This window comes from Helianthus annuus, chromosome 13 (genome assembly GCF_002127325.2).
Source record: "Helianthus annuus cultivar XRQ/B chromosome 13, HanXRQr2.0-SUNRISE, whole genome shotgun sequence".
Classification (NCBI taxonomy): Eukaryota; Viridiplantae; Streptophyta; class Magnoliopsida; order Asterales; family Asteraceae; genus Helianthus; species Helianthus annuus.
The window spans coordinates 153948140-153974050 of NC_035445.2; the positions used below are offsets into that span (position 1 = coordinate 153948140).

At 36.7% G+C, this 25911-nt stretch overlaps 4 protein-coding genes and 1 non-coding gene across 8 annotated transcripts; 2 read left to right on the forward strand and 3 right to left on the reverse strand.

Moving 5' to 3' along the window:
- Window positions 1–280: 280 nt before the first annotated feature.
- LOC110899772 (histone H3.2) lies at window positions 281–839 on the forward strand. The gene has a single exon (XM_022146661.1). It carries the CDS (start codon window positions 329–331, stop codon window positions 737–739), a length of 411 nt encoding a protein of 136 aa, XP_022002353.1. The 5' UTR covers window positions 281–328; the 3' UTR covers window positions 740–839.
- A 1607-nt stretch (window positions 840–2446) lies between these two features.
- Window positions 2447–2574, reverse strand: LOC118486218. Its single transcript, XR_004878071.1, has one exon. It is a non-coding gene; the product is annotated as a U11 spliceosomal RNA (small nuclear RNA).
- Window positions 2575–2659: 85 nt separating this feature from the next.
- Window positions 2660–9847, reverse strand: LOC110899771 (actin-related protein 9). Of its 4 annotated transcripts, XM_022146658.2 has the most exons (20): window positions 9654–9847; window positions 9465–9537; window positions 9014–9132; window positions 8786–8845; window positions 8628–8693; window positions 8439–8547; window positions 8106–8314; window positions 7397–7517; window positions 7254–7318; window positions 6200–6289; window positions 6070–6120; window positions 5808–5939; window positions 5462–5551; window positions 5295–5365; window positions 4376–4575; window positions 4245–4288; window positions 4104–4153; window positions 3329–3374; window positions 3157–3207; window positions 2660–2956 (listed from the first exon to the last, which is right to left on the reverse strand). In XM_022146658.2, exons 1-20 carry the CDS (start codon window positions 9654–9656, stop codon window positions 2813–2815), a joined length of 1794 nt encoding a protein of 597 aa, XP_022002350.1. In that variant the 5' UTR covers window positions 9657–9847; the 3' UTR covers window positions 2660–2812. The 4 variants fall into 4 exon arrangements, 3 of the variants coding, with proteins under 3 accessions (XP_022002350.1, XP_022002352.1, XP_022002351.1); XR_002570523.2 differs by lacking the exon at window positions 4245–4288; XM_022146660.2 differs by lacking the exon at window positions 3329–3374.
- Window positions 9848–17692: 7845 nt separating this feature from the next.
- On the forward strand, window positions 17693–20890 carry LOC110899770 (pirin-like protein). The gene is made up of 7 exons (XM_022146657.2): window positions 17693–17980; window positions 18060–18109; window positions 18980–19018; window positions 19250–19278; window positions 19374–19436; window positions 19859–19962; window positions 20256–20890. The coding sequence occupies exons 1-7, from the start codon at window positions 17796–17798 to the stop codon at window positions 20737–20739; spliced, it is 954 nt and encodes a 317-aa protein (XP_022002349.1). The 5' UTR covers window positions 17693–17795; the 3' UTR covers window positions 20740–20890.
- Window positions 20891–22238: 1348 nt separating this feature from the next.
- On the reverse strand, window positions 22239–22950 carry LOC110903392 (cysteine-rich repeat secretory protein 38-like). The gene is made up of 2 exons (XM_022149369.2): window positions 22617–22950; window positions 22239–22373 (listed from the first exon to the last, which is right to left on the reverse strand). Exons 1-2 carry the CDS (start codon window positions 22909–22911, stop codon window positions 22288–22290), a joined length of 381 nt encoding a protein of 126 aa, XP_022005061.1. The 5' UTR covers window positions 22912–22950; the 3' UTR covers window positions 22239–22287.
- Window positions 22951–25911: the final 2961 nt, after the last annotated feature.

The window sequence follows — 25911 nt, forward strand, 5'->3', positions numbered from 1 at the left end:
TGATATAGGAGTTGTTTTTTTAGTGGAATGTATGTATAAGTGAAAAAACAAATTAACGGAGGAATCGAGATACAATGAGATACAAACATGCTTCTTTAAACTCTGCTATCTCATTGGCCAATAGAACACAAAGCGGATCACGATCCATAACCTCACCACCTTTACCCACCGTCGATCAAACTCAATCCAACGCCTCACCTCTTCCACCCCAAAACCTTAAAAAATCTTAAAAACCACCCGCTCATCTTAAACATTTCACCTATAAATACCACCTTCAATCCTTTTCACAATACACCCAAAACACATCATCTTATTTACACTACTCAAAATGGCCCGTACAAAACAAACCGCCAGAAAATCAACCGGAGGAAAGGCTCCACGTAAGCAACTGGCCACAAAGGCCGCAAGAAAGTCCGCTCCGGCGACCGGAGGAGTGAAAAAACCGCACAGATTCAGGCCGGGAACTGTGGCGTTGAGGGAGATCAGGAAGTACCAGAAGAGCACTGAACTGTTGATCAGGAAGCTCCCATTTCAGAGGCTTGTGAGGGAGATTGCTCAAGATTTTAAAACTGATTTGAGGTTTCAGAGCTCTGCTGTTGCTGCTCTTCAAGAGGCTTCTGAAGCTTATCTTGTTGGGTTGTTTGAGGATACGAATTTGTGTGCGATTCATGCGAAGAGGGTTACGATTATGCCTAAGGATATGCAGCTTGCTAGGAGGATTAGGGGTGAGAGGGCTTAGGTTTTTTTTTTGTTGGGTTTAATGTTTTGGAATTATTGGATTACAATGAATGAAAAATGTTAAGTTAATCTATTGGATTAACTATTGGATTAATTGTTAATCTACATTGTATCTTGTCAAGTTGTGGTTCTAATATTATTGTTAAGTTGTAGTTCTACTGCTTGTTAACACTTTAATCGATATATGCTTTTCCAATTAACTAGAAGCTGGATGATGAGAGATCGCTAAGCTAGTGGGTATGGAGGGCTTTATTCCCAAGGGATGGGCTTGAAAGGGATGGGCGGTGTGGGGGATGAACCCCTTTATATATATATATATATATATATGTATAGATGTGTGTGTGAGGAGAGAGGAATGAGGCCCGTCAACATCGTCTAGTGGGAGCCAAATTGGATGCCCCGGAGGAGTGGGGGGCGGTGTGGGGGACCGGCGCCGGGCCAGGCCAGGCCTAAGTCGGCCCCCAGGGTATGAGCCCTTTTGGTCGTCTATGGGCGTAATCCGTTCACGCCATTAGATCTCACTCCGTTACCTATTATTGAGCATTTTAGCGCTGAAGTGGAGGAGAGGTCAGCCCAAATAAAGCTTATTCATAAACAGGTATGTGAACAAATCGAGAACAATAACATTGGGTATCAAAGGCGTGCTAATATGCATAAGAAACGGGTCGTTTTTTCAATGAAAGGGGGCACCCGTTGCCACCACCCGCCACCACCACTGACCACCCCCACCCATTGTCGTCTCCGCCTTCACCATCCGCCACTATCTCCACTGACCACCACCCATCGTTGCCACCACCGACCACTACCCATCGCCGATTTTATTTCTTCGTCTTTTTCTGCCTACCAATCAACACAATGTAATGATTCATTCAATTCTCATATGATAACCAAACAAGATCATGAAACGGTAATGATCTATTTCATTCCTTTGTCCATTCCATTAACTCATCCATTTCATTCTCTCGTTCATTCCATTACCCCATACCAAACATACAATTAGTGATTGGTTTTAATAATCTTATTCGGTTTGGTTTCACAATATATTGTTTTTTATACTTTTAGTGATTTGTTTTAGTAATATCAAACCGCAGTGAACAGTCATGTTGATGGTTTATACCTAATATTTTAAACTTTTCTGGTTTGGTTTCACGATATTTATTTTTGATACTTTCTGGTTTAAACGGTCCATCTGCCCGTGGCTTAAGTTTACCAAAGCGTCACCCGGGAAAACGTTCTTTGTTCAAGTAGATATATACGAGGTCCCCTAATGGTCGGCGGCGATGGGTGGTGGTCAATGGCAGTGGTGGTGGGTGGCGGTGGTGGAGGGTGGCAGGTGGTGGTGGTGGCAACACTGGTCAGTGGTGTTGGTGATGAAGGTGAGAGAATGTAATGAAAAAACAAGAATGATGGATGAAATAAAATTTGAGGGAATAAAATGTCTTATGTAACTGGTGATTTCATTACCTTGAACAACAAAACACTTTTTTTTCTAAACTTCCATTCCGCCTCTCGTTCGTTAATGCATACTAAACACTACCTAAAATTGTAAAACCAAACCAATTTGAGATTATTAAAACCCAATCACTAAAAGTTTAAAAATATATATATTGTAAATTGTAAAACCAAACTATTTACCAAACCAATAATCGGTTTAAACAATTTTAACTAAAAACATGAACATTTTTAATTAAAATTTATTCATAAAAAATGGAGGGTCGGCCAAAGGAGCCAACCCTATAAGTTGCCACAAATTATGTCAGCCATATGTCTTGATAGCCATACAGCACTCACCTTTCTATGGGCGAGCGTGGCATATTTAGCCAACCGACCCTTTTAATTTTCAAACGTTACCCACCTCATACTCTTATACTCAACTCCATTCTACCACATATATACACCCCACCGATGTGGGACAACCAACTCAAAAACAATTACTATTTATTCTCATTTTTCAATCATATCATTCAATAGATCAAACTACAAATTCAATCTGCTCATTGTGTTTCAAAGTTAGTCCGAAAAAGTTGGCGACTAGTGGACGGTTAATAACATGAACGAAGCGTGTTTTTAATATCTAGGAGTTTATGTAACACATTGGTTGTGCTTGAAGATAATAAGAGTCCTTGTATTTTCTGCCTCCTGCTATATGAATCCCGTTTTTAATCCAGTCTTCTCGATGTATCCAAGCGTCACGCCCATAATCGATTACACCCAGTATCTGCATGAACAAAAGGCAATCTTTAGGGGTTTAGGTACATTCGTTTGTGCTAGAGGTGGTAGAATGTCTGGGTCGAGCACGTTGGGTAGCGTGTTAAAACCGGTGCTTTTTTATGTGGTTCATGTAGGGTTGGCCCGCAAACATTTTTATTCCAAATAGATTATAAACAATTAATGCATTAGATAATTAAAATAACTTACGGCTCCGCCTCGCCATGGCACAAACAACGGATTGGTCCTTGATTGCAATACCTATTCAAGAAATTCAAATTCGGCAAAAAAAATATGATATATAAATCTATACTTGTACAGAGCTTTAATTCAAAGAGGAAATACAGTTGATCATAATTTTCAAGAAGTAAAACTAACGGACCTCAACAGTATCAATTGCTTCATTTGAGGGAATAGCATGTAAAACTCTGCAAAATGATAGTCAAGAAACATACTTCAACAACTCTGTAAAATGGATATAAGTGTTTTGGAATAGGGCTGTAATCAAGCGGAGCCAGGCTGGGCTCGAGCTCGAGGTCAAACTTAAACGAGCCGGCTTGGCTCGGCTCGATTATTTTGTTGAGCTGAAAAGCCGAGCTCGAGCTCGGCTAGTAGAAACTTCGAGCCAACTCGATCCCAATCGAGTCAAGCCGGCTCGTTAATTTTTTTTTTTTTTTTTTTTTTTTTTTTTTTTTTTTTTGCAAATATTGATATCATAAAAAAATTAACACACATTTCTAAATTAAATATATATATACACACACACACATACGAGCCATCGAGTCGAGCCTCAAGTCGAGCCACAGAGCCGAGCCATCAAGTCGAGCTACAAGTTGAGCCATCAAGCTGAGCACCCCTGGCTCGAGCTTGGCTCGATTACAAAATGAGCTAGCTCGGCTCGGCTTGAAAACAAAATGAGCTTTTCTCAAGCTATCTTTGAGCGAGCCTTGATCCGCGAGCTTTTTAAACACTCCTATTTTGGAAATTACATAAAATAACCCCTGTATTATGAATGGGAATAAATCGCCCATAAACAATGGAGTTTTCTGTTAGGTTTTTATTTTATTTTATTTTTTTGTAAAATCAGTCAATCAAACATTAACATAAAAACTGGTAAAGTACTAAAATCTTGAGAATAGAAAGCAACGATTTCAAACCTCTCCTCCACAGCCGAAATAAGACCCGCTGTCAAAGCGACTCCACCAATCTACAATATTAAAAACCGTCATTTCTTCAAAGCTCACTGGAAATTAATTTTAGTTTTAATAAAATCCTCACAAATTACACTTGAAACTCACCAGCTGCATGCTACAAAACAACTTTCTCTGTAAATCTATACGCCCTATCAATCGGAGATCGAAAGAAAAGTGAGCAAATATATAACAAGGTGTGACGAGTATTAGCAAAATCAGTGGTTTAGTTTATTTACCTGTTGAAAGGATACTCTTTGTAATGGCGTCTGCAAGCCCGATATTATCTTCTTTCTTCTGCTGATTTGACATGTACGGATAATTATCCCACATTTGTAATGGATTATTTATGCCTGAGTATAAGCCGTCTGATACATCAGGTCTCCTGGGGAAGTCGATATGCCAGGTGTCTTCTAGCATATCTTCATAATCTTTAAACCTATACAAGATATTTTGGATGAAGACAGCCGCGAATTGAGATACGGTCAATATAAGCGACTTTTTTGTACGGGTCGAAACAGGTTGACCCGAAACTCATTTTCTCCAGATTTTTGCTTTTTTAATAATCAACATGTCAAATATGATTAGAAAATTTATATTTCTATAACAATACTTATCTAGCCTTTTGAAGGGTAGAAAAATGATTCCAGAGGTTTCATGCATGAAAAATAAAGAGTAAAATGCCATTTCCGTCCCTAAGGTTTGGTCAGTTTTGCGACTTTCCGCATCTGGATCCAAAAGGTTCGTTATCTCCATCCATTTTTCTCTGTTAAGTCAGGAGTATTTCTGTCTTTTTGTTAACTTAAAGAGCAGTTCGGTCTTTTTCAGGGGTATTCGGTCTTTTTACATAAAGTGAAAAAGACCGATATGCCCTTTAAGTTAGCGAAAAAGACGAAAATACCCCTGACTTAACGGAGAAAATTGGATGGAGTTAACAAACCTTTTGGATGCAGATGCGGAAAAACAAACCTTTGGACGAAAGTCGCAAAACTGGCCAAACCTCAGGGACGAAAATGACATTTTACTCAAAAATAAACTAATGATGACTTTCAATCCATTTGATCTGTTAGAGATAAAACACAACCAGGTAGTTCGAAGTTTCAACTTTTAGTTATTTTTTAAATATAAAAAGCACATGAAATTGTCGTTAGCACTCACCAAGAACGAGGTGGTGGAGGATAGACATCTGGAACCAAAAGCGTAGGATAGAAAAGACCCATAGGCGCCACCTAAATAATAGATTATGAAAAATTAGTTGCAGTTTAACAGTCATAACTTTGTTAAACCTAAAATTCTATATTAAAATCGCCAAGAGTCCTGCATACGTTAAGAGCAGTTAGCCTTGTCTTATGAGATCCAGGTGGCAAACCATCTTCATATGAATGAACTACCCCGACAGCTTCAACTTCCCCCTCCTGCTCAAAGGAAAAAGATAAAGTCAAAGAAAGAAACCAAGTATAAGGGTATAGTGGTCATTTCACAATGACTTAACAATTTTTTTAATGTCAGTAAAAAGGACCAGTGTTGATGATGGACCATATATGTAATTTCTTCAAATAAAGGACCAAAGTTGCAATATGGACGTACCACAGCGACCACTTGTGTAATTTACTCTAAAATATATAAAGTTAATATTTTAACAATACACTTTAAAACGTTATATGATCTCACATAAATCTGGCAGTAAGATTCTTTGAGCCTATTCAGCATCAGCAAATCTATCGGTTTAGCAAGCGCATCCGTACGAATAGGTGGCCATGTCTGATGATGTCTTTGAGTCCACAAAAGGCATCTTGATACATCCTGACATGATTAAACAAATCATTATGTAAAATTGAGTCAAAGTCAACACCACTGACACACACGCACACCCAAAGGAATATAAAACGATCAGGAAGACTAGTGAGTAGTGTCTGGGTAATGAAATTCACACCTCTCCGCCAAAACGTAACGTCATTTGTGTATGAGGAAGAGCAACTCCATCCTAACAAGATTAATAATATAAGATGTTCGGTTTAGAAATTTATTATCATCATCTGATTGATAGTATACGTTAAGATCACCTCGACACAAATAACTGAAGTGACCTGAGCACCAATATTCACAACACATGCTGTTGATAATCCATTTCCAAACACTGCAGCCAGACCTTCCTGCATTTATAACAAATCCTGTTCGGTTACCATCTAGGCATCTATAATATCATAAATTATAGTTTCATTAATTTCTATTTGTATAAATTACTATATATTACTAAACGAGTTGAAATGAATAGTGATTTTAATATTATAATAATATATAGTTTTTTTAGTACTTTTATTATTTTAGTATTATATTAATAGTTATTTTCTTTACTTTTTAACTTTAATCCTCTTTTTAATATCAGGGGTTGGAATAAGCTTGGTGTCAACAGTTATCGAACTAGTACTGGTATCAAAAATACCGGTACGGTCTTGTTCGGTATCAGTACATGAAGGTCAAAACCGGCACTAATACAGAAAACGCCAAAAGTTGGTGCCAAATTGATATTGGAAATCTTTTGGTTCGGGAAATTCAGTGCTGCTACCCGGTACCATTTACTCATCCCTGATCACGCTTACCGTACGAACAACATTATCGTTTTTTGTTGATTTTCTTCACCTTTTAATTTTTTTCTTTTTTTAGTTTCAGGGGTAGGGATGAGCTCGGTGCCAACTGATACAAAATCGGTACTGATACCGAAAATACCGGTTACGGTACCGGTATATGAAGGTAAAAAACGGTAATGAACCGGTACCAGGAATGCCAAAGGTCGGTACCGAATTGGTACTTAAGATCTTTCGGTTCGGCAAATTTGGTACCGGTACCCAGAACAATTTGCTCATCTCTGACCACGCAACGTCGTTACCATACAACGTTTTTGGTTGATTTTCTTTCGGTTATCTTTTAGTGTTTTTTTCTACATTTTCTTTTTATTCTTGTCAATAGTTCCGTTCGCAACACGCTTAGTGATTTCAAAACACATGTAAACACAGACTAAATAACAAAAGAAATTCACCGCAACGCGGCGAACTTTTTTAAACCTAGTTATTACTTGAAATGTAACATGTAAAAGAATATACAACAAAGAATTCTCACCTGATGGACTACTGCTGAACTAAACCGCAAGTCACGTAATATGATAGATAATATCTCCTTGATTTCTGAATAAAGTTATTATATAACAAAAGATGAGTTATCTTGTATCCAAACGACTGAAATAAAATAGTAACACGAGTTACCTCGATTATCAAATGTTTCAGGCACTACTATAAGAGCAGAATACATGTTTCTCTCACTATGAGGGATATGTAGTTTATCGATCAATATCCAGTCCCAGATGGCTTGTATATCTTCAAGTACCTACCAACGAATTGTAAAGAAATTCTTGAATATCTTTCTTTAAAGAGTAAAATGCCATTTTCGTCCCTAAGTTTGGCCAGTTTTGCGACTTTCGTCCAAAGGTTTGTTTTTACGCATTTGGATCCAAAAGGTTTGAAATCTTGCCATTTTCATCCGGCTCATTTGCTCCATCCATTTTTCTCCGTTAATTCAGGGGTATTTTTGTCTTTCTTATTTAGTAAGGGTATCTTGAATACTTGTACATTATGCTAAATGCTTGTACATAAAATGAAAAAGACCGAATTGCCCTTTAAGTTAACAAAAAAGACGAAAATACCCCTATCTTAACTGAGAAAAAATGGACGGAGTTAACGAGCCGGATGAAAATGGCAAGATTTCAAACCTTTTGGATCCAGATGCGGAAAAACAAACCTTTGGACGAAAGTCGCAAAACTGGCCAAACCTCAGGGACAAAAATGGCATTTTACTCTTCTTTAAAAGAATATGATCATACATTGATACAACCACTCAAGACAATGCCAAAGAAATAACAAAAATGATTATTTTTTTCATTATCGAAATTGCTAGTGGTATGAAAAAAGAAAGTACCTGTTGCATGGGATAATATTGAGAAATATTAAGATGGCCTCTGCGTATAGGACGTCTTAAACAATACGGTTCGGTTGGAGAAATACGCATAGCTTCTTCACCACATATGTACTCTTTGTACTTCAATTCACTAGTCTGCGGCTTATCCCCATCGTTACTTTCATGTGGGCCCGGGGACTCGATTGTTTCATGTTCACGTGATGAACTTTCTGTTACATTTCAACATAACTACTTAAAGAGGGTATGGCAGGGTATAAACGTCTTTTTGCTGACTTCTGTTAAGGTTAAAGAACCGAATTACATTTTCAGCAAAACTGTTTTACGTTTCGTTACCTGGTGCCGTAGATGCCTCTTTACTTTGACTTTTTTGGAACACATCGGTCCACGGAAACACAGTCTCTTTCTTACTGTTTTGTTGCGATAATACATCAACACGACCCATCTGTAAACAATCAATTTCATTGTTAACTTTGACATAAAAAGTGTAGAAAAAAAAAGAATAACACATGAAAAATTAATTACCTTTCGTGGGTGAGAGTTGTTTGCGACCTCTTCATCGAGAAATGGTATCTTCAACAAGGATGCAATCTACAATATATCCGAAAGATAAAAAAAAAGACATATGCAAGCGCATGAATCGGATATGAAAAAGGGGGCTGAGAAATATATGTATCACTTACAATGTCGTACGCTTTCTCCCTTTCTACATGTTGAGCTGTTGTAACTTGAGAATTCAGCATCTGTTAAATCCACAACAAATTTCAACAAAATCTATGTATAATATATTTGCTTTGTTAGTTGCAGATCCTTGTGTTAATTTACAGTATGACCCATGTTTTCTTCTACGAGTTATATTGATTGTCTCCTACAAAATGTAATTTAACTTAAATAAATGCATAATTGTCTACCTGATCTTGCAGATTTCGTCTGGGCGATTCATTAGCTCCGGTCATACGCCTTGCAATGCAATGAGGAATATTAAAGGGGGCATCCTGTTGAGCCAACCCAATTCGTATATTCGCAGACCCTAAATTAAAGCAACTTTAATAACATGAACAACTAACTTTCAACACTTGTTATCCCTCAAGTCCATAAACACAAACTAAAAGATGCAACTTAGACTTCAAATTCTGTTTTTTTTTTATTTTTTTTTATTTTTTTTTATTAAAGTCTATTTTATTTAAATAAACCGAAGATCTAATACATCAAAATCATAGGTAAACGGGCAGCAAACTGCACAACATATTTAAATTAATTAACTTAAATTTCTACCTACCTTAGGGTTTAAATTAGGGTTTAGAGACTTAATGACAATTTGATCCCAATTGTATCGAGATTAGGGTTTAGAAATGCAATCACCTGGATTAATGACGACAAGATTGGAGCCTCGGTCGCCGAAGAGGTGTGAGGGGATTACTGATTTGGAGTAATCCTGCATACAAAACAAGTAATTGAGATTGATTGATGACTGTTGTAAATTGGAAAACTAAAATTATTATATGCATTATGAATTGAAAGATTGTAGAAAAGTGTGTGTTTTTCGTTTACCATTGGGAGATTAAAGTTAGCAGGGATACGAGGTATCAGCAATCTGGGGAGGTGAAAAGGGACGTTGTATCAACTTCTTTGTGAAGATGAAGAAGTTCAGTTTGGTTGCAGTGTGTTTTTGAAAGCAGCCCCTGTTTTTTTCCTTTTTCTTTTTAAAGTAAAATTTTCGTCCATGTGGTTTACACCCACTTCCACGTTCAGCGCTTATTTGCAAAAGTGTTCAACATTCAGGTCTTTGTGGTTGTTGATTGCTCGCACTCAGGTTCCTCTGTCAATTAACTGTTAGTTTGCCGTTTAGTTATTTAACATAGTGAATGGCAGTTTGGTCTTTTCACCAAAACTTGACCCTGGCAAGCTTTTTAATCCTCTAGCTTCTCTTGAGAAGCACAATTTCGATCCCTTTTTCAAGCCACACGCTCTGTCGGCCCTCTCCAGCTCCGACGAGAATTAGAACAGCTCCGATCATTAAAGTCATGAGGCAATACGCGATAATCTTGTTGACTTTCCATGTTATTGGTGCGACATTGTGTTAATTTTGATTAAAATCGAGGATTTAGTTATGCGCGCCATGCATATAATCTGCACTAATATGAAATTTGGGTTGATTTTGTTGGAATTCCAGTTGGAATCCACGTCTAGGTCACCAGACGCCTCATCCGGATCCAATACCGGGTTCTCTTGAGAACTAGAAGGGGGTTCAGGATCAAGCTCTGTTTTTACCGTCGAGCATGAAGACGGTGGTGGTTGGTTCAGGCTGTACATATTATATCTAACTATTAGGTTAGTTATAAAGCTTTAAGAAGGGTTAATTTTGGACTGCAACCGATCATTTTTGGGTTTTTGATGTTTATGATTAGGCTTTAACCTTGTTTTGTGATCTTTAGTAGGATGCTTATTAAACTGCTTTGTGATGTTTTGTGGGACGCTTATTAAATTGTTATTGATGGTTATTGATGCTTATTAAAGTGTTTATGACTTACAAAGTGTATACTAATTGTGGTCTTTAATGGTTAAATGAACATGAAAGACTTTGAACATGAAATACTATGACTTGATTATGACTGTTGATGGTTATTAAACTGTTATTATCGTTATTGATGCATATTAAAGTGTTTATGACTAGAAAGTGTATGCTAATTGTGGCCTTCAACGGTTAAATGAACATGAAAGGCTTTGAACATGAAAGACTTTGACTTGATTATGACCGTTGATGGTTATTTGTCACACCCCGATATTTCAACACAAACCCGGTGGGCCCGGTTGGGGAGTATTGTGACGTAAGATTTGTATCATCATAGACAAATACAGATAGCACAACGGAAGTCCTAGAGTTTAAAATATTATTACAAATGCAAGTGTCCAAATGTTCAAAATAATATACAGATGGTTTGTAATAAAATCCACAGGCAGATCATAAATGTACAAAAGGAGGTCAACAGACTACTAGGCTTTATGCAAAGAAGTTACAAATTCCTCTTTCTAGCATTACCGAGCCACTTCCAGCCTATTTACGTACTTGCACCTGTAACTTAGTCTTTCGAAATGGTACCTACTATAGACTAGGTCGAACATGACAATTCTACCTAATTCCCTATAGTTATGGCTCTGGTACTAATCTGTCACACCCCAACCGATAGCGGAAACATCGGAATGAGACGAACAAGGTTGCTCAAAGACTTCATAACATTATGTGACAATAATTTAATTTAAAACCGATTTCATTGCATAACGTAAACAGTAAAGTACATCATAAGAAATTCAAATTACAACGTCAAAAAGACAAATATACAACAAGTTCAACAAAATGAGATAACAATTCTAGTAATTCGTTATGAGTTTCTAGTGTCGTCCCTACTAGATTTCATCATAATCAACATTATCAACCTGCAACATGTTAAACGTATAGTTCAACACAAAAAAAACATTGGCGAGTACACAAGTTTAAGTATATAGCATAAGTATAAAAATGTTTAAAACGAATCCACATGGCAACCTAAGTTATCAAGATTAACATATCAATGACATGCAATATTCAAGTCAACCCTCTGATTACCGCCAGATTTAAATTTAACATGACCTCTCGTTCACGGGTGGTGCGTTACTCCTATAGCGTTATACATGTTAAATGGAGGCTCGTACGAAGTTAATGACATGTGTATCACATAAGAATCACCCAAGAATATGAATCAAGTATAACAAGTAAGTATGCATGTATTTGGATTGTTTTGTGCATTGCATAAAGTATGTGGTGTTTGTGATTTTAATAGACTAACATGTTGCACCAAAAAATGTGTAAAACAAAAATGGTCAAGTGCAGTCACGGTTTTGCAAGCTTCAAACTTGATAATCCCGTGAAGAGTTGTATGTTTGAGGTTGAAATCACCAAGTCACCCTACATGGGGAAACAAAGGTGTGTAAGTTTATGGAATTGGAATGGAAGATTCGGACTTGGAATTTAAAGTATCAAAACTATGTATACGAAAATAATATCTAGTTCTAAGAGCTCGTTTATGACACTATATTAAGTGGTTTCATGGGTCCCAAATTGCCCATTAGGATCATAACAAGTAACTTAGAATCTTAGATATATTAGCATGGGTGATGTGTGTAAAATGCAACATATAAATTACATCAAACGAGGCATAAAACTAACCCTTTTTTAGTACTAATATTGGAAAAAGTGTGCTTTTGTCTTTCTTTTGTATTTTCAGGACCAAATGAGCTTGAATGAACAAAAGGAACAAATATGCAGCAAAATCTAACATAAATACAAAGAAAGGGAATTAACGTGGCATGCCCAACCCCTCAACAGCATATTCCGAAGCAAAAACAAGAACAAAAGGCTGACCACGGCCCCGTGCCCAGCGGACACGGGGGCGTGGCCAAGTGTCTGCAGAAAATGACAAAGTGATAGAAGCTTCTATTCCCAGCATGAGGGCGTGCCCAGCTCAACACGGGTTGTGGTCAATACTAAGATTTGCATAATCTTGCAAATCTTGATAGTACAGATACGCTTCTGCACACGGGGCCGTGCACAGCGAACACGGGGGCGTGTGGAGCCTAATAAAGATAATTGCATTTAATGAAGAAATAGAAAGATAATGGCCACGGGCCGTGTCCGGGCTTCTGTGCAGGTTATAGATACGGGTGCTTGGTTCACTTCAAAGGCATCCCTTGGCAAACCACCTCTCTCCCACTTCACCACCACTACAACACCCACATCCACCACCATCATCCATCATCTACCTCAGAGTGTGTGTAGTAGTCTCGGGATCCAAGATTGATAGTAAGAGTTCTTGACAATCAAAGGCCATATTTGCCTAAGTCTCTTACATCACTTGGTGAAGACAAGCATTTAATGTAATACTTTTGATTTTTAATCTTTTCGCACTTTTTATTTGATTTTGTATTAATGACTTTAATAACTAGTTTCTTACGTTGAAGGTGAAACTTCCTTATCATTTGTTCGTGGTGTCTTGGCGTTATTTTACTGTCTATATAAAATAAAAGATTTTCACCATTCATACCTCTACGGTCTATATAGAGATATGTTGGCTACCTGGTGTAAGACCCCGTGTTACGAGAGTCAAAGCCAAGATTGAAGTCAAAGGAAGAAAAGATTGCTAGTTGCGATATGTCACTCCTTGCTTAATTACTGATTTGACTCCCTTGACTTTTAATCGAATCTTTTATTTTAATTGCTTTAGTTGTGTTATATGGAGTATCTATTAATAATCGAGATTCAGGGTCGGCCCAAGGGTAAGCCAAATGAGGCTTGGGCCTTGGGCCACCAAAACTATAGGGCCTCCACAATTTGATGAAACCACAATCCATTTATAAAAGATTTAGGGTGTCAGTTATCAACAGATTGATGGTTGTAGCGTAGTGGTTTTGTGTATGTATGGATGTTGGTGAGACCCGGGTTCGAATCCCTGGTTCACCATTTTTTCTTCTTGTTTTTAAATTTTAACACAACCTTTCAAATAATTACACTTGGGCCCTTAAAGTTTAACTTTCAATCACATACAATTTTTGGAAAAAAGGCCACAAAATTTTACTTCGCCTTAGGCCACCAAAATGGTTGAGCCGGCCCTGTCGAGATTTAATCGATGTTTATCGCATATTTTATCGCCTTATCGCTAATCGCATCGCAATCGCATTCGCGCCTGGATTGGTAGATTCTGTATATTTTTTTACGTGTGTGTGTTATTTATGTGTTACCTGTGCATGTTTACTTTATGTTTGTGGTGATTAATCGAAACGCAATCGCAACTCTATCGCAACGCAAATTAATCGCAAACGTTAAATGCAAGTTAATTGCAATGATTGTATGTTAGATATAGTATTTGTGTGGTTATTATTAATCTATTACATCGCAACGCTCAACATGCGAAACGAAACGTCGGAACGCAACTCGTCGGAGCCACTCGATCAAGTGACCACTCGATCAAATGGCCATCCGATCGGAGTGTCATCCGATCGAGGTGCATCCTATTCAACACTTGCCCTCCTTTCCATTTTTGGCAACCTATAAATACCCTCTCCTGTCACATCACTTAATGTGACAGCTCCCTCATTTGACCAACCGTACTCAAGCCTTCATTTCTCTCGATTTCTCGCGATTCTTGTAAGTTTTCAACTCAAATCTTGTACTTCTATGATCTACACACACTGCTTCATCACTTTCACCTTTGAATCTTGACTTTTAACCGTGAAATCAGTGGATTTAAGGTGTTCTAAGGATGATGTCATCATGGAGTTCTTATGAACTTCAAGTTTTGGCCTCATTCCACCAAGAACAACTCAGATCTGAAGGATTTCCACATGATTAAACAATGTTTTCGCATAGATCTACACATATTTATGGATAAAAGGATTGAAAGATGGTTTTCTAACTTTCTTTCAACTCTTTTACACTTTATGCACAAAACCGATAGGATCAGAGCTCGTTCTGATCTTCTACTCATTCTCAGTGAAATGTTGGTTCAAGATCTGGTTACTATCAAAGAGACAACCGATCTCGGATTAAACATAAACCAACCGTCACGAACCTGTCAACTGGTCGAACTAGGGTGATTCCTGCTCGATCGAATGACTTGGGACTTGACGAGGTTCTATTGTTTAGTACGTTGTCAAAACCGTCTCGAACAAACCGCAAACTTTTCAAAATAATCAAGTTCAAGACGATCAGATTCGTGGGGCGGATTGCCGTCTGATTGGATTACCATCCAATCGGATTGCCATCCGATCGAACTGCAATCCGATCGGTTTGCACTTAAGGCTCAAAACTTAACAATTTTCAACATGTTTAGTGAATAGTCAGTTCTAACGGATTGCCATCCGATCGGTAGACCATCGGATCGAGTGACAATCCTGCTGTGAACTTGTTCTCTGAGAAATACCTCGCCGAATGGATCGCCATCCGATCGAACCGCCGCTCGATCGAACGACCTGAAAGGTAGAGATACTTCTCTGTTTTCAAAATGCTACAACAAAAACTTCAAAGCCATCATACACAAACGCATCCTTACCAAACGAATGTCAATCCAATCGAATGGTCATCTGATCGTGTAACACCCCGAAAACGGGTTTGGTAGTCAAACCACGTTAGTACTAAAAGACGGATGAAATACCGTTAATGGTAAAATTAACCCGGCGAGTATTAGGACTTAAACAAATAATCCTAATATTAATTAAAAAGGAAAATAAATGCTTGAGTAAATAAAGTTACGAAAGGCCCGAGTTAACGGGACTTAAAAACATAACGGGTTATAACTTCCCGAACCCGCTAAAGTAACAAGGAATAATTAACCTAGTTAGTAGCATGTGATTAAATGACTAATGGTGAGTTACAGCTTCATTTGATCAAAAGAAAACATGAGGGACTAATATTGTCAAGTGGGGAAACTTGTTTTATTAAAACAAAAGTTAAACACCAAAACACACACTTAAAGTGTGTGTTCTGGTCGAGATATCCACAGGAGCCAAGAACATCTCCAGCTCAAAACCCTAACAAGCACAAATCAAGAAATTGAAAGGCTAATTGAAGCCCGAATTCGGATCTGAACATATAATAACGATCACCTACTCATGTGAATCAAGAGGTATGTCGAATTTCATATTTTGATGATACTTGTGAAATTTGATAATCATGCATGAATGTTGTTTGGATGAAATTAGAATGAAATAGTGTCTAGGAATAAACCCTAGTCATTAGATCGTTGAAATTATGCTCAACACTTGAGAATTCCATAATCACCATTGAAGGTGTTAAGTGGGTGATGTAGAAGTATGAAGACACTAGGATTATGATAGTTGTACTAGTGTAATTTGAATTCTATAGAGCAATTTCAGGTTTGTTGATGTTAAAATTGATGTGAAATTACTAAGTTGATGTTAACTTTGGTAAAAATAACTAGTTATGAACTAGTTAGTAAATAGGTCCGGACTGATATTAACCGATAACCGACCCGAACAGACACTCAAATCGGACCGAACCGAATCTGGTAGGGTTGAAAACCGGTTCCAATATTTACTATAATCGGGTCAGGTTGGTCCAAAAACAGGGCAAAAATCGAGATCAAACAGCTGGACCGATTTATTAAAGATGTAACCGATAGGTTTTTTTTCGTTTCAGACTTTTGGCTCTAGGTTATGGGCTGGTATAAGCAGCCCATTTGAGATGTGATTTTTTATAACCTACTTAACTAAGTCACGGAAAAAACAAACCATCATTCATTATTCGCTTTTTTGATCATTAACTTGATCCCTAAATGCCATACATGAATAACAACTAAAGGAATTCAAACATGTAAAAAAAACAATGTAATGGAATTCATACCTTCAATTTGATTGAATGGATTGAAATTAAGGACCCCATTGCTTGATTCCTAAATGCCATACACGATACACCCTAGTTCAATGTAGGGATGAGCAAATGGTACCTGGTACTGAATTTACCGAACCGGGTACACTTTTGGTACCGACTTTTGATTTTTTCGGTACCGGTTTTTACCCTCAAATACAGGTACCGTACCGGTACCGGTACCGAACCGTACCGTACCGGGTATATTCAGTACTGGTACCTACTTTTGGGGATTTTCGGTACCCGGTCGGTAACTCATCCCTAGTTTAATGATTCATTATTGGTAGTTCATGTGGTTTCTTTGTATAGTTGCCTCAACAACTTCAACTCATGGGTTTTGAAGATGAGACACATATAGGGTCGGGTATTATACTTGAGACCGAGATACCTGATATGATCAATAACCGGAACCGACCCTATATTTAGGGTACGTAAATCGGGTATGATATTACGGTCGAGTCGGTTCTCGGGTCAGGTCGGGTAATAACACATGCTCACCCCTGATGAAAAGATGAAGCACTGATTTTTAGTTCTCAATTCTTTGGTGTATATTCTACCATTTTAAGGAAAGTACTGGAGGCTAAAAATCATCTTGTTTCGTAAACGAATCTGAGCTTGAGATTCACTCATCGAGCCCTTTCAGGTGGCGTTTTTAACCAGCGTTACTAGTATGGCACTCTTCCTTTCGAGGCATGAATTGGCGATAAATGATAAGGGCATGGTCTGGGTAACGGCGTGAGAGTGGAAGAAAAGTGGGCCACGTGCCCATCAATCTATCAAATGCATTATTTCTTTCTTTTTTTTTTTAATTTTTAGATTTTAATATTATTTTAATTGGTGTGAATACTTGTGAAACTAAAACAGGTGTATGTAGTGAAAAAAAAAGAGTTAAAGTAATCCAGTGATGTGAATGTGAACTATTTGAAACTATAACACATAAACTTACCATTCCGTATAATTTCAGCTGCTTACACGAATTTGCAGTCACTAAAGAAATGCATCGAGGACTGAAATTATACCCAAACATAACATTGCTTACGATATGTATACATCATGGTGACGCAATCACAAAACCTTTTCTATCAATGTGAACAGGATCAAACTCAATGTGAACAGGATCACATCAACATGATGGTCACATTCGGTGGACACCTAATTCCTTCACGACGCCACCACACCCGCCACCACCACTCACAAACCAAAAACCACACACTATATATAACATACACCCCAAACCCCACATCATATCAATCACACAATTCAAACCCAACAACCACATGTTATTGTTCCGATCCGCTATTATTAATCACATCAAACCACAACAAATTCGTAACACCAAATTTGTCATGACCACTGTGTCTGAAGCTGTTGGGTTCAGCGCACCGAGATTGGTTGCCAAGAAGGTGCTGGCTAAGAGCCAGAGTGAAGGTGATGGGGCCGTTGTTCGGAGAAGTATCGGAAGGTGATCGGTGGTGTACCGGTTTTGTTGGTATGATCCTTTTGCATTGTTATGGTTTATGATATGTGGTTTTGTGTTGCAGGCCTGAGTTGAAGTCTCTGGATCCTTTCTTGATGTTAGATGAATTTTCTGGTACCTCTTTATTTATTTATTTATTTTTTTTTATGTTTTGTTAGGATGATATTACAATATTTTATTTAGACTTTTTTTTGTTTTAGAATAAAAAAACATTTATTTTTTTTGTCAAAATTATACATACCAGGTCAAAAGTCAAAACCGTTTGGGCCGGTTTAGGATAACCCTTTTTTTATGTATGAAATTAGAAATGGAGTAAAATGCCAAAATAGTTTGAGTTTAGGATACCTTTTCCACTTCAGTTCAAAAATAAACCTGTTGTATTTGGGTCACTGAGTTTTCATTTTCATTAGATTGGCAAACTACGTTAGAATTTTCGGTTAACTTTTTCCCTTTTTGTCGTTTTACTCGTTTAAATGAATGGTATACTCGTCATTTTATGCCATAATATATTTTAATTAAATGAGGAAAACGACAAAAAAAAAAAAAAGAAGTTAACAGAAAATTCTAACCCAATTTGCAATTGGATGGAAATAACAACAAAAATGAAACTATCCAAATACAAAAAGTTTCAGAAGTGGCAAAAATGGACTAAACTCAGTGAGCATTTTGACATTTTACTCTTAGAAATTTTATATAAAGGAAAATGTTTGTGATTAATCTAAAAATATGTTCGATATTATTTCTGGAAAGTATTTGTTTTTTAAAGCATATTCTTTTAAGTGTATTAATTAACCATATCAGTATGTTATTATGACTTTATGTAACATATAAGTATTTGGTTAAAATTAATTGGGATGTTATTAAAATTTTGTGTCCCATTCAACCGGTTTGATTTATCGAGCTTGATTAATTTTTATAGAGCATTCCCTTTTCTTTTTATAAATATTTAGATATTTAACTAACGTTCTACAATTGGTTGCGCAGTTTCTCCACCAGCTGGATTCCCCGATCATCCCCATAGAGGTATCATCCTTTTCTTAGATAAGCAAGCAATTCATTACTTTGATTCTATATGGGTCGGGCAGGTCAGGTCGGGTCGGGTATGCTTTACTATGGTAATATGGTATTATGTGTTGAACTCTAATTAGTTTTAATCTTGTAATCATTATTTTCAATTTTGTAATCCCTATTTTGGTTTACAAACCCCTTTATATGGTATGTTTATTACAACCAAATATTGTATATCTTGTGCAGGATTTGAGACTGTTACATACATGCTAGAGGTACCCATTTTTTATCAACTAATTTTTTTATATATCTTTTGTTCCATTTTATGTTTTTATAAAGTTATTTACATGAGTTATTTGTTTTGTTGCAGGGAGCTGTTACCCATCAAGATTTTGCTGGGCATAAGGGTACTATCGGAGCCGGTGATGTCCAGGTAATTGTTAAACAATATTCATTTTGCCCAAAAGTGAGTTATGGGTCACAATGCATCGGGTCAAATTAGACTGGGTTGACCCATAAACACAACTCTTTTTATTTTTCTAATCATTTTTCTCTTGTTTTTTGTGAGTTAAATCCATAGGCAGTTTTTATGTTCTAAGAAGTTATATTATAACCATGATAAATTATTTATGCATGATTACGAAAACTATACTGTTAGTCTATTACAGTAATCATCTAATTTCATTTGACAAAACGGTTTAGAAACTTGTATGCACTTAAAAACATTTTGGGGGATGTTCTATCTTTTATCATTTGAGCTTAAACTTTTATGAAATAACCATAGGCGAGTCCTTTATATATAAACGTGTTAGAATTGTCATTTCTAGTTTTCTAATGTGTATATTTTGTGTCCAGTGGATGACAGCAGGAAGAGGAATTGTTCATTCAGAGATGCCTGCAGGCCCAGGAGCCCAAAAGGGATTGCAACTTTGGGTCAATCTTTCCGCCAAAGACAAAATGTAAGAACTAAGAACAACTTGTCTGTTATTGGAACTGTCTCATCGAACTATACGATATGATATTTTAGGTTTTCGCTTTTGTAAGAACTAGGTTTTCTATATTTGCGATACTGTGTCTTTTTGCATCTCATTGTGTGTTTTTTCCTCGACATTGTGTAATACTTTTCGGCACTGTGTTATATTTTGCGATCCATTGTGTCTTTGTACACTTTTTAGATTTAGGAGACTTTGTAGGATAAATTGACCCTTTATCTAAAACGTCAATCAATAACAAAACCGTTTGTTAAATGCAGGGTTGAACCAAATTACCAAGAATTGCTAAGTGAGGACATAAAAACGGCCGAGAAAGATGGAGTCAAGGTCAAAATCATTGCAGGGGAGTCAATGGGAGTCAAATCCCCGGTTTACACTCGAACTCCCACAATGTTTCTTGATCTCACTCTTAGCCCGGGAGCCCAAATGCACCAGCCCATCCCTGAATCTTGGAACTCATTTGTGTATGTGCTAGAAGGCGAAGGGGTGTTTGGGTCCATAGGTTCATCACCAATATCGGCTCATCATGTCTTGGTGTTGAGTCATGGGGATGGTCTGAGTGTATGGAACAACGGGTTGAAACCATTGAGGTTCGTGTTGATTGGAGGGCAGCCCATTAACGAGCCAGTCGTCCAGTATGGGCCTTTCGTGATGAACACAAAAGCCGAGATTGAACAGGCTTTACAAGACTATCGTTATTGCAAAAATGGGTTTGAAATGGCCAAGTATTGGAGATCTCAATAGATGGGTTACAAAAACACACACACACAGAGTTGAATTTGGCATATGTTCAGTAGGTGATAAATTTGATTTATTTAAAACGGGTCGATTCGCATTGTACTCTAATTTTGGTTTTTAAATATAGATCATGTCAACACATAGTGTTTTCACCTTCTTACGTGTAGCTTTAGTAGATAAATTATGCTAACTATAAAAATTTAAGAAAAAACATGCAAAAAAGTGTTTGGCGGTCAACCCGACTCTCCTTGACCCAATTGAAAAAAAAGCTTGTTTTGAATCGGTTCTTATTCTATATCCTTGACCCAATTGAATAAAATACTTGTTTTGAATCGGTTCTTTTTCTATATACGATATCATCCTATCTATTTATTTGAATTAAAAGATCGAAAAGCACGATTCATTAATTTGAATAATTAACAGATTAAAAGCATATTAGACAAACAATTGTTAAAAATTTATGTTTGTAAAAAGTTACAATTTCTTCAAAGACATAAAACCTTAATTGTGATATGTTGGAAGACAAAGAACCATAGTATGATTTCTTAGGAAACATAGGACTGCAAATGATTTGTTTGGATAGATAAATATATTTAAAGGTATAATGTTATGAGGGGAAGGTTCAAATGAAAACCACTAGTTATTGTGAAAACTAGAAAACTAACTAAAACCCACTAAAAAGGAGGGAGGGAAGACTTTTAATGAAGGAGGGGTAAAATTGGAACAAAAAATATATAACTTTTCAAACATTTCTCATTTCTCCATACGTTATCATTTTAAAACAAAAATGACACCATAAGATCACAAATTTTCTTATCTTTCATTCAAGTATATTCGAGCATATTTTTTATGACATAAAAAAAGATTTATGGTGTCGTCTTGTTTTCAATACTATTATTATAGTAGTGCACATGTGCAATATAACATGTACTACAATGTGCATTACATGCTTAAAATTAGTTTTTTGATTCTAGTTTAGCTTTTAGGGTTAGTTTTTTTTGGAGGTTTAGGATTAGGATTAGGTTTTTGGGTGTGGGGGGAGGGGGTTTAGGTTTTTGGGGGGTGGGGGTGGGGGGGTTAGGTTTTTTTTGGGTTTATGTTTAGGGTTTAGTTTTAGGTTTTCGGGAGGGTGGGGGTGGGGGGTTAGGCTTTTGGTGGGAGGGTGAATTTAGGTTTTGGGGGGGGGGGTGGTGGGTTTAGGTTTTTGGGGGGTGTCGGTAGGGGGTGGGTTAAGTGGTTTAGGCTTTCCGTATTAGTGCACATGTGCAGTACAACCAAAAAATTTTTTTTTTTTTTGAAATTTTTTTTCCATATATAAAAAGTAGCGATTTTTCTAAAAAAAATTGAAAAAAAAAAAAATTTTTTTTTGTATGTTTTTTAGGTTTTTTTAGTTAGTTTTCGAGTTTTCACAATAAAAGTGGTTTTCATTTGAACCATCCCCAATGTTATGAAAGCATACATGATTGTGATGATAAAAATCAAATGACCAACTTGAACCACTAACATATTACTTGGCCACTAAATTAATTCATGGAAAATGGAAAACATTAGTTGCTAAAAGTACTGTGTGAAAGCAGTACTGATGGTCATGCTGATGATGATGGTGGTGAGTCCAATTCCCCCGTGACATCTTTGAGCTCCTGATTGTGGCATCCAAAAGAAAGAAAATTAGAAAATGAGAATTCAGAATGGTTTATGACCAAAACTAGTGTTAAAAAGCCTGGCAAAATGGGCGGGATGGGTCGACTAACGATACTATAAAAAGTTATTATTTGGGTTCGGCCATTTAGATCCAAACGGGTTCTGAGCAAAATGAGCTCAGATTGAATTTTGAAATATGTCAAAGGAAAAAAGATAGAAAAATAATTTTTATAATAACATACCTGAAATAGCATTAGGTGGAAGTTCACTATAATTTGAAGGTGTGAGATCTTCAGAAATGTTACTAAAATACCACATACTACAACCGAACCCAACAATCTCCCATCCAGTTCGGTTCTGCACGTATGATATACATGTCGCCAAACGATCCTCCAAGCAATTTTGACAACTCACTTTACTCAAATCTCTACCACATTGAGCCAAACCATACCTTTTCCCATTCACTCCCACATCGATTTCAGCTGCTTGATACATCAATGGATGATCAGGAACTGTGCTTGCTAATTCTTCCATCATCGAAAACCCTTTTGAAAACACTAACGGGCAGTTCAATCGGTTTTCGCCAAAGGAAGCAATTGGGGAAGTTACTCCAAGCTCCAAAGAAGTTCTTATCAGAGAACTCCATAGTGCAGGACAGTGGCGGAACTGGAACACTAACTCAGGGGTATCCCAATTTTTTTTTCACCGTACAACCATACAATATTAAAAAAGATAATAAATAAATAAAGTAAAATAAATACCTAATAGATTTGTCCTCTTCTTTTTCCATAGCTTGAAATCGTTCCATCACATTGTCGTCTTTTACTTTATGAAAAATTCCTTTTCGACCGCACAAACCATGTCATTGTTCAAAAATTCCGGGCCCATTCTATTGCGTAAATCCGTCTTGACAAGCTTCAATTTCGGAAAACATCTTTCAATGGTTGCGGTTGCAACCGGTAAAAGCAAAGCTTGCTTCACTACCCGATAAACTGAAGGACAAGAACTATGCGTTCCCGTTTCAACCATAACACGTGCAAAATCACTTATTCCATTCAAGTTTGCAAATTTATCATCACCGCTTATAGTGTAACGAAATGACTCAATATCACCCAAAAGAGTTCCTATTTCTTGTGTAGTAAAATCATACGGGTTCATCTTAGCAAACGACAATATCTTCGATGGGTCAAACTTAGAAAAACCGTTACAAGGATTTAAACCTGACATATTTTTTTATCAAACTAGTTGTTACCAAACTAAATCGATTTCCTAATTCTTGAATTTGCATGTCCAAAACCTCATTCAAAATGTCAACTTCAAAATGATGTCAATTTGTAATAACACTCTTTCGGTTTCTTAGATTACCATAACTTTCTGTCATGTCCAACATTGTAATGTTGTACTTTTTACAAAAGGAAGTAACTTTTTCCAACATCGGCTCAAACCCATTTTGTCTTAATTTAATGCTCGTTTTGTACCATTTATCAAGTTGGCCGCTTCTAATAAATCTTTACCTTTTTGTTGAAGGTGTTTTGAAAGAGCATTTGTGTAGTTTAATATATCTCCCATCAAATGCATATAAAAAACAGACTCTAGTTTTTTAAAATACGATAGAATATCTTTTGCATTTGTACGTTGTTGACTGCAATCTCCATCTTCTTTAACATATTGAAGTACGGTAATAACTTCCGAAAACAATCTAAGTAAACTGATGATGGTTCTATGATGTGAACCCCATTGTGTACCACCGGCTCATGCTAGGGAAACCTCTTGGTTTAATCCTTTACCCATTGTAATTTCACCTTCAAGTATTTCTTTTTCCATTATCGCTTTTTTTTCATCCCTTAACATATATTTTCGTTTGCAAGAAGCTGAAACCGTAGTGACAACCATGGAAAGGAATTTATAGAAAGTTTTGACACTTGTATGTTTTTTTTGCAACAACGACAATAACCAACTGAAGTTGATGAGCAAAACAATAGACATAATGTGCTGACGGGTTATCTTTCAAAATCAACGCTTTTAACCCATTAAATTCTCCCCGCATGTTGCTTGCACCATCAAAACCTTGGCCTCTCACCTAAAACAAAAATAAATTATAACATAAAAAAATAATGATTATTATAATAATGTAAATAATCTATGAATTTTATTACTTGCTTGCTTTATGCTCAACTGGTTGCTTGCTAATAAATCGTCAATGGCTTGTTTAAGAGTTGTAGAAGCCGTGTCTTTCACATGAACAATTCCGATAAAACTCTCTCTAACAGCCCCAAGTTTATCAACAAATCTAACAACTACAACCATTTGTTCCTTCAAAGAAACATCACTAGATTCATCTACGAACAACCCAAACACGTCATCTTTAATTTATGCACAAATTCTTTTTGTTACTTCCTTTGAAAAGCATTCAATAATATCCTTTTGTATCTTTGGCGATGTCAATTTATTGTTTTTTTTACGTTCCCTAATGTGTACTTTCCAATTTCCGGGTGGTTAGTACTAATCAAGTTTAACACCGAAAGAAAAATACCTTGAGAATTAGATTCTTCCGATTCATCATGGCCATGAAATGGTAAAGAGTTTTCTAAACAAAATCTAGCACTCATAATAGAATCAAGAGTAAACTGCAATTTTACCCCCTGAGGTTAGGGGTCATTGGCATGTCTACCCCCTTAAGAAAATAATTGGAATTTTACCCCCCACTGTTCACTGTTATGTTGCAACCTTACCCCATGTTAACAGTCAACGGTAGTTTGACCTTATAGGTGAGGGTATTTTGGTAATCTTACCCCATATTATTATTTATTATTATTATTATTATTATTATTATTATTATTATTATTATTTATAATCATCAGATCTGAAGATCCATTTGCAGGAGAATTCATCATCATCATCATCAGATCTGAAGATCCATCGATTGAGTGCACAATTGGAGTTGTTTCCACTTGCATGCAGATCTGAAGATCATCAGATCTGAAGATCCATCGCTTGAGTGCACAATCAGATCTGAATTCATCATCATTATTATTTTGATTCCTTTTCATTTCTTATATATAATGTATACATATATGAGAAACTTGACACATCTGTTGATTGATGGTTTCTATGTGGTTTATCGATGCAGTTTTGAGAGTAATGATATCGATGCAGTTTTGAGAGTAATGATTAAGGATTTGAAGCTTCAATCTCACATGTAATGGGGATTTTAATATTAAAATTCAAATTCTAGGGATTTTAATCTCAGGGGCGAACAGATCTGAACCTCCATTTGCAGGCGAACAGATCTGACGACGAACAGATATGAACCTCAGGGGCGACTCACCATTGCCGGTGGCGACTCACCATCACTGCCACGCCACGCCGCTACTGCTTTATTTTCAGATCTGATTCGAATGAAGAATCCTCTGTTTCGGAGCAGATGGAAACAGGGTTGAAGAATCCGAATGATTCGGGTTCAAGAAAGAGATGAACTGCTGTTGGATGATAATTATTTATCATCATCTTCTTCAAATACTGCTGGAATCCTTTGTT